The sequence below is a fragment of the Helianthus annuus genome, chromosome 1, assembly GCF_002127325.2.
Source record: "Helianthus annuus cultivar XRQ/B chromosome 1, HanXRQr2.0-SUNRISE, whole genome shotgun sequence".
Taxonomy (NCBI): Eukaryota; Viridiplantae; Streptophyta; class Magnoliopsida; order Asterales; family Asteraceae; genus Helianthus; species Helianthus annuus.
In genome coordinates this window covers 2308304-2325230 of record NC_035433.2, presented here as the reverse complement: position 1 = coordinate 2325230, position 16927 = coordinate 2308304, and the positions used below count along the sequence as shown (strand labels likewise).

Sequence of the window (16927 nt, the reverse complement as noted above, 5' to 3'; positions counted from 1 at the left end):
GTTTACCAATCAGTAAACTACTTTACCGATCATTGTTCCACTGCCAACCATTTTGCCGCTTGAATGTTTACCGAAATGTGGTGAAATTCGGTGAAGGATCACCGATTCGGTGAAGGGAGGGAAGGGGAGAGAGGGGGGTGTGAGGTGGGGTCCATTCCAATCTCAACCAATCACATTTTTTTCTCTTTTTTTTATTTAAAAAGTTTACCACTTCACCAAATGTCTAAACCATTGCCAACATTTTTCACCAAAGTTTAAACATTTTTCTCTGATTGACGTGGCACACTCTCATTGGTTGATTTTTTAGTTTGCCACTCTCAAGTGTTTAACCACTCCTTACACCCTAAGAGGCTTAGTTACTACCGCATGATAGCGTGTTGAATGCACTTAGCTACTACCGTATGGGAGCGTGTTAAATGCACTGCACCTCTTGGGAAAATCACTAGAAAATATATTTATTGCAAATGCATGTTACATTTAATTTCATTAATAATATTAACTAATACATTATGTTTAAATAAAATAACAAATCAATCAAACGTGTTACAAGTTACAACATCTCAATTCCTGTACATTTGTACTCAAGAATCACAATCCACCGTTGTAAGGCACACCCGTTTGCGGCAAAAACTCATCACCCATCACGAAACTAGACGCGGTAAAATTAACCGCGTCCGTCGCGTTTATAATATGGAATCCGGGCCAAGTAACTCTCCCGCTAGTATCCGAACCTGGACCCGAATTATCAAACTCCGCATAATACGACGTATTAAGCGCAAAATCACCCGACCACGCACGCCACCCCGCGCTATCAATCAACGTATCCATAAACGTCTTTATGTAAACCGTTCGTGAATACTCTTTCCACGGACGCCCAAGATACGTCTTGGTCGAACCCAGGTCCTCGGCCGCCCGGATATTACAGTTTTGGATCGAGGTCCCGGTGTTCTGACCCGGGTCAGTTCGGCCTTGTGCTGTGATGGCGTTGAACTGACCCGACATTGGTTGCCGGGGGTAGAGGTTACAGTTTTGGAAAACGACGGCTGCGTTTCCGAAGATGAAGTCCACCGTGCCGTATATGTCGCATTCGCGGTAGAATTGTCGGAGGGAGTGCGTGTATAACGTGTCTTGGTAGCCTTCGAAGCTGCAGCTGTAGAATGTTGATAGATCGGCCCCGTTTCGTAGCGCAACCGCTTGGTGCTTTACTGCGCCCGCGGTGTTACGGATCGTTATGTTGACTGCTACGAAGTTTGGCGCGGTCACGACTGCAAACGTAGAAAAAGTCAAAATTCCGTTGTGAAAAAGGAAAATAGTTGAAATGGTCAAGAAACTATAATATTTTCGAGAAAAAAAATTTTTTTTTTTTTTTTGAAGAAATCATTTTTTTTTAAAGTAGGTCCTTTTTTGCGCATTTCTGAAGAAAAAAACGTGATTGGCCATTTAAAAAAATGTTTCCCATATCGTTTTTTCCAACAAAAAAAAAATGTTTCCCATATCGTTTTTTCCAACAAAGACTTTCGTTGGAAAAGTGTCACGAAATGTCATTTTCTACGCATTTTCAAGAAAAAAACCGTCGGAAATGCATTCACAATTCCTCTAGGAAAAAATAGTTTCATAGAAACAGTTTTTCAACAATATAAAGATTGTTTTTACACATTCCCGCTAAATTTACCATTAGAACGAGCCAGTTTTCTAGTAACGAAACGAATGTGCATAAATCTCTCAAACAAAAGAAATCGTTTTTTTTTTTTTTTTTTTTTTTCCAAGTAATCAGTTTTTTTAACTCTTTTGAAAAAATAGGTCTAAACGTGAAATACCTGCTCTTTTTTTAGAACGAAAAAATTCCCATAACAATTTTTTCGACAAAATAATTTTTGTCGAAAAAATTTCACTAAATGCCACTTTCTAGGCACTTAAAAAAACCGTCGGAAATACACATTTCCGAGGAAAAAAAGTTCCATAAAAAGGGATTACAACAAAATCAGTTTTGTCGAAAAAATGTCGCTAAAGCTAGTTTGTTTTTTTTTTTTTTTTTTTTTTTTTGTGCACACAAATCTCTCAAATAATCAGAAAATAAGACGACAATTTAACAACTAATGACTTACTGAATGTAGCAGAATTAAAAGTAGTCCAGCCATCAACCACACTCCGATTTCCAGTAATAACAGTCTGATTAATCCCATCTCCAATAATCATCAAATAATACTTATTCTTCGGAATATTAACATACTCCTCATAAACACCCGCAGTAACATAAATCAAGAAGTACCCATCTTCAGCTTTAGTCTTATTCGGCGCAATATTAACTGCATCCATAATGTTACTAAAATTCCCAGACCCATCTTGACTAACCACCACAATATCACTAATCACCACCTGATCGCCACCGTCATCCGTTTGCAGAAGGTTCCTCCTTCCCACAGTCTCGAAAATCGCCTTTGTTTGTTCGGACATTTTCAACGGTAACCGTCCGTTTTTAAGTTTTTTATGCGGGGATGAAGAACGCGAAGAACGCATCGTCTTGCTCTTCACGCCCCATCCGCGGTTAAACAACGATAACGACACGCTGTAGAGCTTGTTATCGTTGGCTAGAGGCGCTAACACGCCGTTTTTCGAGCTCCAAGAAGACGCGGTTGCTTGAATGCCGTCGATGCATGTTTGCGTGTTGGTTAGAATCGCGCTAAGCATGGTTTGTATGTCTTCGGATTTCATGGTGGAAAGTGCGGTTTGTGTTTTGTCTACGGTTTGGAAAGTGTTTTGGAGGAAGTCAACGTTGACTCCGGCTAGATATTGGCAGTCTTGTAGCGCGCGGATTGCACCGGTTGTTAGAATAGAGGAGCGGCGGAGGTATTTATCGATTAACGCGGAGAATTTGAGTGCGGCGGATATGGATTTGCGGACGGAGAAGCGTCCGTAGTCATGGACATTGGCTGTGGAGTTGTTGATAGGGATGGTTGACCGGCAGAAGGATGGGTAAGGGGTGTATTGGCAGATTGTGGCGGCAGAGGATGGCGGCTGAACGGCGGCGAAGGTGGTGGAAAGGAGGGTGAGGGTGGTGAGGAGGAGGAGGAGGAGGGTGGAAGTAGTCATTTGTGAAGTTATTGCATGCATGAATAATATTGTATATATGTTGTATGTGTTATGAGGAATTTAATTGATGGATGTGATGTGTAAGGATGGATAGATGGATGAGTTATTTATAGTGCATGAAATAATATGAAATAGTGGGAGTTGTATGAAAAGAGGAATAAGTCAATCGTTTGCATGGGAAGGCTAGCTTGAAAGCGCGTTACATGTTTGGTTGGTCGCTAGGATACAACTTGTATATTTTCAAATGTATATAATATTATTTGCTCATATTATCCTAAAGGGGTAGTGATGAATTTTAGTGAAAATATATATCACTCATCACACCCAATAATTTCCCTCACAACCCAAGATTCAACGTGTTATATAGTCCACGCGTGATGGCCACGGGTGGCGGCGATGTTCCACGCGTGGTCACCAGCCACAAGTGCCATCACGGATACGCCCTGTCCCCCCTAACAATACTTAATTCATGTTTTGATGCCTAAATTATTTGGTTTGTGTAATTGTAAGACCAGATACTTGTAGCCATGGTTATAAAACAAGGTTTTTTAGTCCGAGTACTCGTCGAGTAATCACTACAAGGTAGGTTGTCGATGCGACTTTCTTCAACTACGTCTAATTACTCGAAATCTATCAAACGCAGTTAACTCAGCCAAAATCGGATCTAATAGGTCAACTCAGGCCGATTTTAACTTAAAAAAATAAAACATAATTGACATGCCTATCATATTAAAAAATATATATTATTTTCACAGTATATTATTATAAATATTAGTAAATTTATGTTATTTGACATATATTCAATTTCCGAAAACTTAATTCTTTATAATTTAGCATGTCCGAGTACACTCCGCCTTGGCCGGATGCTCTCAACTCCCCGCATGACTGACTAGGGAGTGCTTAGCGACTTTTACAACCATGTTTATAGCTTATCTTTGTAATTGTAAAACACATTAAATTATTTTACGTATTTACGTTATATCTTTGTATTATTTATATACTATTATTTTGTAACATTTGTATGCATATATGGTTGTACATTGTGTTTAAGTTGTTGTATATTAATTAAATAATTGTTTCATTCTTTAATTTATTTATATACTATTATTTTGTAACATTTTTGTAAATTGTGCTTAAGTTGTTGTGCCTTAATCAAATAATGGTTTCATTATCTAACCAAATTCAATCTATTTTGTATGCATGTATGGTTGTAAATTGTGCTTAAGTGGTTGTACCTTAATATGCATGTATGGTTGTAAATTGTGCTTAAGTGGTTGTACCTTAATCAAATAATGGTTTCATTATCTTACCAAAATTCAATCGGTTTGATCTATTCAAAGTTGTGTTGTTTTATTTGTAAATTATTATTATTTATAATAATCTAATTAATTTAGCCAAAATCTTTTATAAATATAATTTGCAACATATTGATGCAATGGTTGTTGTAATGTATGCATTATGGTTTGTATAGTGGTAATTCACTACTAGAAAATTGGGCAATTGTGACCAAAATTTGCTACCGAAAAAATGGTAGCAAATTTAGCCACCAATTTGCCACGAAAATGAGAATAAGTGTATTTATCATGATATGGTAGCAAAGTGGTTGCAATTTTTGCCACCATTTTATTTTCGGTGGCAATTTGTGGGAAAAATACGTAAAAACATGAAAAATAAAAAAGGTATTTATTAATTGTGACCATATTATTGGTGACAACATGAAAATTCAAATAAACGGGTTATTTTTTAGTGGATCTGGCTTCAAAAGTCAATTAATTAGGGTTCCAACTAAATAACTCCCCTCCCAAAATTTGCAGAAGCAATTTCAAAGAACCCGCTCCCCTACTTCTAGGTTAATCCTTTTTGAGTTTTAGCCACCAGAACCTTCATCAAAGCTCATTGTCACTACACTATCCACACAGAGATAAAACCCCCAAATTCTCGTAATTAGGGTTCCTAATCTCCATGGAAAGCCACTCGTAAGGTACAAATCCTCCACTCTCTCTTCATTTCCGCACTTGATTCAACTGTATTGTCAACTAAAATCACTTCGATTTCACCGATTTCGAGTTTTTAGTTGATCTGTTGTTTTTAGTGTAGTACCTAGGGTTTATTCAACTGTTTAGTTGATCTGTTGTTTTTAGTGTAATACCTAGGGTTTATTCACCGATTTTTAGGTACAACCTGATGCTTCATGTTTTGAATGTGTTCATGAAAAAAATTTTATGAAAAGTTTGATACTTGATAGAGATGAGTGCTAAATGAGTTGATAGAATGATAACAATGATGATGGTAATGGTTCATGACTGATGCTCCTGTATGCTAATGAGATTCGAAATAATGTTTTGATAATATTGATATTGCTCTGTTCAAGAATGATGAGTATGGTACTGGAATTTTTTCATTTAAATGTACAACCTTACATGCGTAAAGTACAACCTGGTCATGCATAGGAGGATGATTAAAAATAAGAATGATTCTTAGTGATGGTGACCTTGCTTAGAATGATTTCTTGTGTCCATAAGGTGTTAGGGTGAATTGATGAATGAGGTAATATAAGAAATCATGATGATGAAGATAATGCTGTAAATTGAAAAGTTTATATGGGTTTATGAACTTTCCACTGTTTGTTTTGATTTCAAAGGACTATGTGTTGTTGTTTGTTTTTGCTTTAGAACCTGGGCCTTCTTTTATAAGCTTGAACCTGTGTTTTAATGGTGTGTACAAATATATGAGCCCAAGGTACAGTATAAGTCAGCGATGCATGTCTGAATAATAGGAAGAAGATGAATGTCACATAATAATTTGAAAATTATGTGATAGATAATTTTGTCTTTTTCGGTTGATTTGAAAAGAATAAAAGGAAGTGGTGTTTATTTTTCTTTCGTTCCTAGTTAAATATTTTTGTTTATGACTTAAGGATATATAACATGTGATTTTGGTTTGCAGTGGTATCCTTTGAATTTTGTTCTTGGATGTTCGTTCCTTATATTTAGGGGTGCAAACGAGCCGAGCCCGAGCTCGACCAGCCTCGAGCTCGAGCTCGTTTAACATATGAAAGCTCGAGCTCGAGCTCGGCTCGATTCAAGCTTGATTTCTAAAGCTCGAGCTCGGCTCGAAGGTAATTTTTTAAGCTCGAGCTCGGCTCGGGCTCGACTCATTTAGTATTTATTAATTAATTTATATTAATTATAATTATGATTATACATATAATTTAGTTATTTTTTTATATTTGTATAAATGGTAATTATTATTATATAAATATATGTTAAATATATTAATAAAAATATAAAAAACAGAAAGCTCGATTAGGCTCGTGAGCCGGCTCGAGCTCGTTTTCTAAACGAGCTTGTTTTTAGGCTCGAGCTCGTTTAAGCTCGACTCGTACGATCTTTTTTTTCGAGCCGAGTTCGAGTAGCTCGGCTCATTTGCACCCCTACTTATATTCATCCTCATTACCAGATTTATTGTGAGTAGTCTTTACTTTATTGTGAATTGATAAAGTGGATGATGTATTAATTGTACCTTAAGTTGATCAATGATGAAATTAACTTCAGGGAAAAAAGAAGAAGAAACTATTCTGGTTGCCAGCCATTTCTCCGGTTATATCAGTCATTATATCCACCTTGATAGTATATCTAACAAGAGCTGATGAACATGGGGTTAAAATCATTAGACTTTTCAAAGGAGGACTAAATCCAAGTTCACTAAATCAGTCGGAGTTCAATAGTCCACACCTTAGCGAACTAGCCAAAATCGGCTTCATTTGTGCAATTATTGCTTTAACGGTAGCTAATTACATAATTATATTACTATATATGTATGTATATATTAATTAAGTGGATAAATATGACAGGAAGCTGTTGCTGTTGGTCGATCTTTTGCTTCGATCAAAGGGTACAACCTAGTTACCTAGATGGGAACAACGAAATGTTAGCCATAGGCTTCATGAACATTGCAGGATCTATGTCTTCTTGCTATGTTGCCACTGGTATGGTATATATACCTATTTAATTATGTCGTTTATGCAGTGGCGGACCATTTTCTAGCGGCGTGCACGAGGGGTAATAATTTTTCTCCACAATTCATGCCTCTAACTCGGGGTTACCCCGATCAGTTTTCGTATATTTTGGCGGTTAACTAAGGTATATTCTTTTATATATTTTTGTTTATGTTCTAAAAATTTTATTAAGATATTTGTGTAACTTAATGGAAACTGAATTTGTTTTATCAGTTTTCGCTAATTCTATATTCTTGTGTAACTTAAGATATTTGTGTAACTTAATGGAAACTTGACCCGTTATTAGTTTTCGCTAATTCTATATTCTTGATTTAATTCATTGGTTGTTCTGTAGATTGAAAAGTTGAACTTACGTATCAAGGAGCTCGTTAAGGAAAAGGATGAAGAAAAAGAAAGGCTAAATGGAATTATTTCCGGGTTTTTGGCTGAAAAAGAAAAAGATAAGGTCGATAAAGATGCTATGCTCGATACGATGTCACAAATTGAAGCTATGTTAACAAGTACAATTTGAAGATAGGCTACAAACACTTGGTTTTTAATGTTTGGGTGTTTATCGTATTAGGATTTTTTTAGTTATTTGATGTTTTAGCTGGTATTTCTATTAGAATGTTTTATATGCTTTTGATACACAGATGTTTTATATAATTTTGGATTTTTGTGATCTTATTAGACTTCTTATATATTTTTGTAATTTTATTGATATATAATTTATATGAAAAAAGCAGGGAAAAATGCAAAAAATCAAGCTGAATAAAAAACCAATATTCAAGCAATCACAAAATGGTAGCAAATAATGGTAGCAAATAATTCAACAAGCTCGCTAAATGCCCACCGTTTTTCAATGAAAATGGTGCTTAAATGGTGGCAAATCGGTAGCAAACAAGGCATGAAAATGGTGGTTAAATGGTGGCGAATCGGTAGCAAACATGGTGGAACGTAGCAAACAAGAAGCGGTGGCAAATAATTTTGACCAATTTTGTGGTGGCAAAAATAAGGTGGCAAAATATAAAAATGGTGGCTATTTGGTGGCATTAGGGCAATTGACACGGGTGTTTTTGTCATCGCATTTTCGGTGGCAAAATGGTGACAACAGGGAAATTGCTACTGTTTTGTGACCAAAACTTTCATGACAAAAACCCTCTTTTCTAGTAGTGATTATATATAGATTACGATGAACCTATCAAACGGGAAAATATAGACGCGGGTTTATCGTAAGGCGCAAGTCCTATACAACTTAGTTATTTTATTCTATGTTTTACGTTTCGCTTTAATTTCTTCGCATTAACACGCAGCAACTTCAGTGTCGGTGGTTGTTGGCAGTAGTGTGACATTAGTGTTTGCCCCCGCCGCAACGCGGGGTTCTTAGTACTAGTTATATATATTTTATAACACGTTAAGTCGTTAACTCGTTGATTTTTACTGTTTTTATCTTATACATGAAAATTTTTGTCAACTTTCTTTTCTGTGTGTTCAATTTATTTTTGCATGTTGCTATATTCTCTTAAGTGTGAGTCAGGATTATAATTTTCAAGACGTTTCTGGTTACATGTGAACGATATACGGGTCGTTATGATAAGTGTATGATTTAGTGTGACATGTTTATGTTAGTGACTTATAATTGTGTTAGAAAAAATGACTATCTTCATATATGATTTCTTAGGAAAATCATGTGTGATATGAAAAGGGGTTACTAAATAAAATTATGCATTTTGATTAGTGTAAAACCATTGCTAAGGTTGTTGATTTGAGAAATTGAAAATGTATTGTTGTTTAATGTATTGGTACAAAAGATAAGTTTTGTGTTATAGACTTTATTTCTAGTTTTAATATAATGAGCAGAAGTCAATAATTTTAAATTTTAATGAAGCAGGTTTTAGAATATACACCGACAGTCAACTGTATGTTAGAATGGGTGGCAATTATCTGGCTTTCTTTTCTTATAAAGTATTATAATACCATTTATGTCTGTTAGAATTGGAATTTGAAGTTAAACGGTCAAGAGTCATGTCACTAGTTTGATATTTCTATATTTGAATAAAATTCAAAATATATTTAGGGGGAAAGCCAACTAAGATTGGAGTTTGGTAAGCCCAAATTCAGCCACTCGGTCTTAGTTAGGAGCAAGTGCAATTACACATCCTCTTATTTTTGAATGAAAAAAATCATAACTTATGAATATTTTATATATAGAGTCGAGTTATTTATACAAAAGATACTAGGATGTGATACGTGTCTTTGGGTAAATGGTAATTTTATTTGATCCATAGCTACACATAAATGTTACGTAAACCTATTTTATAATTACACATATACATTAACTACACGCGTTATGCGCATAGCACATCGATTTTTTAAGTCAATTTATTTGTAAACATCTTATTTTTTAATGAAAAAAATATATCTTATTAATATTTGTATATAGAGTGAGTTATTAACATACAAAGGATAAGCCACTAGGATGTGATGCGAGTTTTTGGGCAAAGGGTAACTTTATCCGCATCATAATTACGTATATATATATATATATATATATATATATATATATATATATATATATATATATATATATATATATATATATATATATTACATAATTACGTAACTTGTTTGATAATTACTCTCAACCTATTTTATAATTACGCATATACATTAACTACACACGTTATGTGCATAGTACATCGACTTTTTATGTTGACTTTTTTTATAAAAAAAAAAATAAAACATTGCAAGACTATACTCAAATCGAAAAGAAAAAGTGTTTGATTTTATAGTGTAATTTAACTAAAAAAATATTGTTGTGTAAAAAAGGGTTATGTACTTAAAAAATAGGGGAAGTTGAAAAAGTAAATAGTTGTTGTTTATACCTATTTTATCACTCCAACCCTTTTGTTACATGACAAATTGATCAAGTGGTGGTCTCCATGATCTCAACCATTACACTTATAGAAAAAAATGTTTAAACATAGATGGGTCCATAACCTACAAAGGTGGAAAGATTTTTGACCATTAGATAAATAAACGGGGTGGTTATTATATAAGGGTGAAAACAATGTGAAGCGTAGGAAGCCATCAAAATACGACAAGTGTATTTTAGACGAAGAATATAAATATATATAATTATGTAGGAAGGTAATGTGATCATATATAATCATGTAGTATTAGGTTATATAATCATGTTGGTGATGGTAGTAGTGTACACACGTTTAAAACGACTAAGATGGCTGCATTATTGGTCAGATGGATGACTTCATTAACACTGTGTGAGGTCACTTGGAACTTCTGACGTCGATGAGATTTGGAGGGTTTGGTTGGTAAGGTGTTATGAATACAATGGATGTGGTGGTGACATACAATTTGGCTTGTAGAAAGTAGATCTAACATATAACATAATTACAAGGGTCTCCGAAAGCAAGAGTTATGCTATCAGAATAGCACTACTAATAATAACTATGAGCTAGAGACATATCTAGAGAAAAAGAGGTATTGTACTCCGTTAATGTTAAAGATTAAACGGAATATTCTAACTCTGTCAATGGCATGGAGGCAAAGTGTGATATTTTGCAACTACAATGGTGCAAAGTGCAAAAAAATAAATTTGGGGTGACAACCTGCTTCCGCCATCAAACCACAGTGAGAAAAATTGCATTTTACTCTATAATTTAGTTGCTCTTTGATAATATGTAATATCTAGTATTTTGAAAAGGTTTAAATACGGTGTTATGTTTTAATTTATTCTCAATGTTTGAATATAAATTTTATTAGTAAACAAAATTCGATCTAAGACAACTTATTTTCCTTTGCTTATAGATTGAATCTAGCGTATAAGCAAAAAAAAATCCATACGAATTTTTAAAATATTGTTATAAGTTGAGAAAAGTAATATCTATTTTCAACCTCAATAGATATTTGGTAATTGATTGAACCCTATTGTTATAAATTGATAAAAGTAACATCTATTTTCAACATCAATACATATTTGGTAATTGATTGAACCCTATAAAGGTTCAAAGTATAAATCAAGAGAGATGCGGCGAAAGTTCTTGAAAGCAGCCAAATATTGGTTTAAAAAGTCAATGGTTCAATTTGAGTTTGTCCCTATATTCTATATTTATATTTCTATATCCCCCGTTTCCTACGCCACTCATCCCCTCACCCACGGCCAAGACTTTAGCCGGTCTACCCTTTTTGTAAAATCGAAGTCAAGATTTTGGACCTTTCTAAAATGTCCATACTAAAGAGTATCAATGCTAATTTCTAACCAGTGTCTAACGGGTTATTCAAAGCAATTATTCAGTTCTAGAGGACAGGGTTTTGTCTTTAGCAGATTAGGGTTTACAATTCAGAAAAGATAATGGTGTAGCTTTTTGCCCGCATACCTTTTGTTTTAATGTAACATAGCAAGTATGAATGAAAATTAGTAGTTGTTTTTTAAAATAAAAAAATTAATATATAAATCATACTTTAATTAGTAATCAATACTAGTTTTTTACTATCGTCGCGTTGCGACAAACATCTTTTGTTGTTTAGTCTGTGTTTACATGTTTTTGAAATCACTACGAACACGTTGCGTACGGAACCGCTGATAAGAATAAAAAGAAAATATAGAAAAAAACACTAAAAGATAAGCAAAATAAAATCAACCAAAAAAGTTGTATCGTAATGTTTTTGTTCGTATGAAACATGTGGTCAGAGATGAACAAATGATACTGGGTACCGGTACCGAATTTCCCGAACCGAAAGATCTTAAGTACCAATTCGGTACGACGTTTGGCGTTCCTGGTACCGGTTCGCTACCGGTTTTTACCTTCATATACCGGTACCGTAACAGGTATTTTTGGTATCAGTACCGATTCGGTATTGGTTGGCACCGAGCTCATCCCTACCCCTAAAACTAACAAAAAAAAGAAATCATTAAAAGTTGAAGAAAATAAAAAAAAGTTGCACGATACCGTTGTAGTTCGTACGGTACCTGTGATCAGGGATGAGCACCCCCCGAACTTTTCGCTCGGTAGTGTCATATATGTAGTTTTCGTATAGAAATTTTTGGTTATATACGTTTTCGAACCTCCGGTTCTATAGAAATTTTTGGGTATATACGTTTTCGACCCCCCGTCTTCATTGTCAAGATTCGCCACTGCGGGTAGCAATACTGAATTTACCGAACTAAAAGATTTTCAAAATCAATTCGATACCGACTTTTGATGTTTCCTGTACCATGCTAATGTCGGTTTTTACCTTCATGTACCGATAACCGTACCGGTATTTTCGATACTACTACCGGTTGACACAAGCTTATCCAACTTAAAAAGTAAAAAAGATAATAAAAGTATTAAAAATTATATATATTATTATAATATTTAAAACACTATTTAATGTCTTCTATTTTTAATATATACTAGTTTTTTACTATCGCTGCGTTGCGGCGCACGTCTTTTGTTGTTTAGTCTGTATTTACATGTGTTTTGAAATCACTACGAGCGCGTTGCGCACGGAAACCGCTGATTAGAATAAAAAGAAAATATAGAAAAAAAAACACTAAAAAATAACCAAAAGAAAAATCAACCAAAAAAGTTGTATGGTAATAATGTTGTTTGTATGAAACCTGTGGTCAGAGATGAGGAAATGATACTGGGTACCGATCCCGAATTTCCCGAACCGAAAGATCTTAAGTACCAATTCGGTACTACTTTTGGCGTTCCTGGTACCGGTTCGCTACCGTTTTTTACCTTCATATACAGGTACCGTAATTGGTATTTTCAGTAGTTTGGTATTGGTTGGCACCGAGCTCATCCATACCCCTTAAACTAAAAAAAGAAATCATTAAAAGTTGAAGAAAATCAACAAAAAAAGTTGCACGATACCGTTGTTGTTCGTACGACAGCCGTGATCAGGGATGAGCAAATGGTACCGGATAGCAGTACCGAATTTCCCGAACTAAAAGATTTTCAAAATCAATTCGATACCGACTTTTGGTGTTTTCTGTACCAGGCTGGTGTCAGTTTTTACCTTTATGTACCGATAACCGTACTGGTATTTTCGATACCAGTACCGGTTGACAAAAGCTTATCTAACTTAAAAAGCAAAGAAGATAATAAAACTATTAAAAAAATCATATATATTATTATAACTTTTTCTTATTTTTATTTGTACTATTCAAAACATTGGGAATTTAATATATAGGAGAATATATATATATATATATATATATATATATATATATATATATATATATATATATATATATATAGGGCTTGGTTATATAAGAAACCCTATCTTTTTAAGAAAACTATGGAAACCCATTGTGAACCATTGATTAGCTTACATCAAACTTGATCATGGCTATGATTATTTTGGTATGAATAAAATTAAAAAGAAATAAAAAGTACTGCCATTTAGTACCATCGAAGGGCATTTTCGGAAGTCAACATACACATTGGAAAACAAAAAGCACTGCCATGCAGTAGCCGTCAAATCAACAACTCCAAACACAATTCAAAAATTTTTCTTCTTGACCATTATACTCATTTATCATCTGTTCATGTTTCTCTCTCGTCCAAAAAGAAACATTGAGAAGCTACTTCCGGAACCCTAACACAGAAGCCGATAGTGTCCAGCTTGGAGAATGAGGAAGTCGTTCATAATCTTGTCATCGTCGGTGAAGCTGAAACGATTAAGGAAGATTCAGACTTCAATTAAAAGGTTAGTTTGTTGTAATCGGTCATGTAAAAGTTGGTTTTGTTCAACCGATTTATCGGAAAATGGCAACTGAGTTTGTTTTCTTTTATATATGTAGGACTTCGAAACACGGGTTAGGGCAAAAAAGGTCTGAGAGCCCTAGCGTTGTGATTATATCCGACGAACCCAAGCGAGGACCTTCCAAACAACAATCTGACTTTGGTCCGACCCAACGGGAGTTAGGTTAGAATTTTTATGTCTCTGAACACTTAACATAGTTCAAGGTGATCTGTATATGGATAGTGTGTTGGATAAGAAATTGTGCATAACAGAATTTTGTTGGATGCCTTGCAGTGTATGATGATACCGATAGTGTGTCACCAAGCCATGGGAAAAGACGGAAAACAGGTAACGGTTAACCAGTAATATTGTTTATAATTTGTATAATGTCTTGTTGGGCTAATCGTTTTCGTTACGAATCTATCGGTGCTAAATGAAGGTAATGTGGAAAGCAAACGGGGACATAACAAAAAGCACAGTGGTAAGTTCCTTTTGTTATAATAGTGGCTAATTGCGTATCCAGTTAAATCTGAGTAAACATGTTTGAAAATGTAGGGAAGATCAGCATTGTCGGGGATAGTTCTGGGTGTGGAAGCAAAAGAAAACGTGGTTAGTTAAATATTGATGGCTTTGATTAACATGTGATAATTGGGCATGACCTTGAAAATTCACTAACATGTGATAACCAGCAGGGGAAAGAAACAGCGCCGATGATAATTCTGGCAATGTAATGCGAAAAAACCGTGGTTAGTTATTTTTTAAGCCCTTCAAAAATTTGGATGTTACGAATGAAAAATTGTTACATGTTGTCATCGGTGGTTGTAAAGTAGACTAATTGTTTGGGTTGTTGTTGTTTCGTATAAAATGTTATTTCAGTACGTAGGGCAGAAGTGACGGATACATCGAAGGGTGGGACGTTAAGGACCAAAAAGAAGAAGGGTTCGGAGGACAATGGGAAAGGTAAAGCAGGGAAACCAAAGGTTCAGAAAGCCCGTAAGCGAGCAAAAAAGGATGAATTTCCAGGCATAAGGACAAGATCTGCACCACTGCAGTTTTATAAGTGTGTACGGGCATTGACAGAACAACAACGTGACGCAGTCAGGCAAATGGGCTTTGGTCGTTTGCTAACTTTCAGCGTTGATGGTTTGCCGGCTAAGTTAGGTTATTTTGTTGTGGACAATTTTAATCCCGATAAGATGGTGATATGTACGCCTGCCGGTGATATCAAGGTGAACAGGAAAGTGATACATAAGTTATTAGGGATTCCGACTGGTGGACAAAAGTTTAGTTCGATTGGTAAGCTGCCGATGCTGACTGATGCCACTGCGGATTGGAGGGCGAGATACCCGGGGGTAATGGTGCCTCCAACAAAGATGGTGAAAATGATAGATGAGTCCGATGGCGAAGACAGTTTTGATTTCAGGATGGATTTTGTAATGTGTTTTGTGGCAGTGCTGGTTGATTGTCATAAACAAAGTTGTTTACGGGAAGAAATCTTAGAGTATCTGGATGAAGAAATGGACTTTGCAACAATAGACTGGTGTGACCTTGTTGTAGAAAAGCTGAGAACTTGCAAAGATACCTGGAATCGGCTTGACCCACAAAGTTTCTTCGTCGGTCCTCTAACGATTCTCATGGTAAGTGTACTTTTAATTATTTTATATAATTAACATGTGTTAGAATAGTTGATTATTTCCGGGCTGAACGGATAGTTGTTTCTTGTAGTTGTTGTACGTTGATAGCATTGAGTGCACGGGGATGGAGGTAGACGGTGCGGTGTGTCCTTTAGCTTTTTGGAACTTGAAAAGACTGAGAGAGAGAGAAAGGCTTGAAATCCTTGCTGGTGGGTTTGGACTAGGACGGTTTAAAGGATTAACACGTCCCAGAAACTATAACGTGGAACACTGGGCAAGTAAAGAGGTAAAGTTATATGCTCTAACATGTGTTTTTTACAATTAGTATATATTCTTATTATGAAAATGTTGGAAAACTATTTTCAACAGGAGAGGTTGACGATAGTACGACAGTTAATAAATGTGACAAAGAAGAACAAAGTCAAAATTGAGGATATGTTAAAATCGCTATTGGTGGAGAGCCATGAAGACGAAGAAGTACAAACGTTGAAGGCAACGTTTGAAAGTATGTTTGAGAAGAAAGTTAGTGAAAGTGAGGATCACGATGACGCGGTAGATTTAGCGTCACACAAGATCAATTCGGTCTTGGGAGATTTGAGAAATGATGAAAGGTTTCACATCAACGAAGGAGAGAACGCTGGTTAGTAACTGTTATTCTTTGTGTTATTTAGTTTAATAATTTGGAATCCATTTATCGTTGTGCAAACGATTTCGTAGGGGATGGCATGGACGACGATTTTTCAGATGGGTCACCAATAGCGAGCTTGTACAGGAAGTCGCTTATCCGGCAAAACAAGAAAATCAGTAAAAGTAGATTGAAAGCAGTAGGATCTTCAGCAATAGACTTTGATGCCCAAGAAGGTGTGCTGACAATGTTTATGAAATGAACACGGAACCACGTGTTAAATGTTATACCTGTTGTGTTGGTTATCATTCTTAAAGTGATCACTGTAACACATTTGACGGTGTGGCAACCTGTATTGATTGACATATTTTTTTGGGGTTGCAGCTGATGTTGCGGGCCAATCAATCATAGATGATGGTGGAGAAGACTATGCTGAAAAGATGGAAGATGGTGGAAAGTCGGGTCAGGTGAGGAGATCTGCAAGACTCGGGAAGTTAAAGCATGTTAGTGAGACAGAAGAAGGGTTTGTGACCCCAAAAAGAAGAAAGACAAGTATGAAGTTTGGTGGACAATACACGTATGGTGGCAAAGAAAAAGGTAAATTGTTACATGTATTACCATTTTAAGAGTACGTTTATAGCGCGAAAAGAGTTTATGTACCTTTACTATATGTTATGGAATGAAATGTTTAGTCTAACACATGTTAAAGTGATAATTATCGTATAGAATAACCGTCTGTTGTGGTTGCACCAGATGGTGCGGGGGAATCAAGCGTAGTTGCTGATGGAACTGAGTGTACCGGAGAGCTGGAAGAAGGTGGTATGT

At 35.4% G+C, this 16927-nt stretch overlaps 1 protein-coding gene and 1 long non-coding RNA gene across 2 annotated transcripts; one reads left to right on the top strand and one right to left on the bottom strand.

The window, feature by feature from the left end:
- Positions 1–430: 430 nt before the first annotated feature.
- LOC110942421 (probable pectinesterase/pectinesterase inhibitor 41) lies at positions 431–3180 on the bottom strand. Its single transcript, XM_022184183.2, has 2 exons — positions 2106–3180; positions 431–1265 (listed from the first exon to the last, which is right to left on the bottom strand). Exons 1-2 carry the CDS (start codon positions 3109–3111, stop codon positions 589–591), a joined length of 1683 nt encoding a protein of 560 aa, XP_022039875.1. The 5' UTR covers positions 3112–3180; the 3' UTR covers positions 431–588.
- Positions 3181–4848: 1668 nt separating this feature from the next.
- LOC110942428 lies at positions 4849–7810 on the top strand. Its single transcript, XR_002594843.2, has 4 exons — positions 4849–5071; positions 6645–6875; positions 6944–7232; positions 7443–7810. It is a non-coding gene; the product is annotated as an uncharacterized LOC110942428 (long non-coding RNA).
- The last annotated feature ends 9117 nt before the right edge of the window (positions 7811–16927 follow it).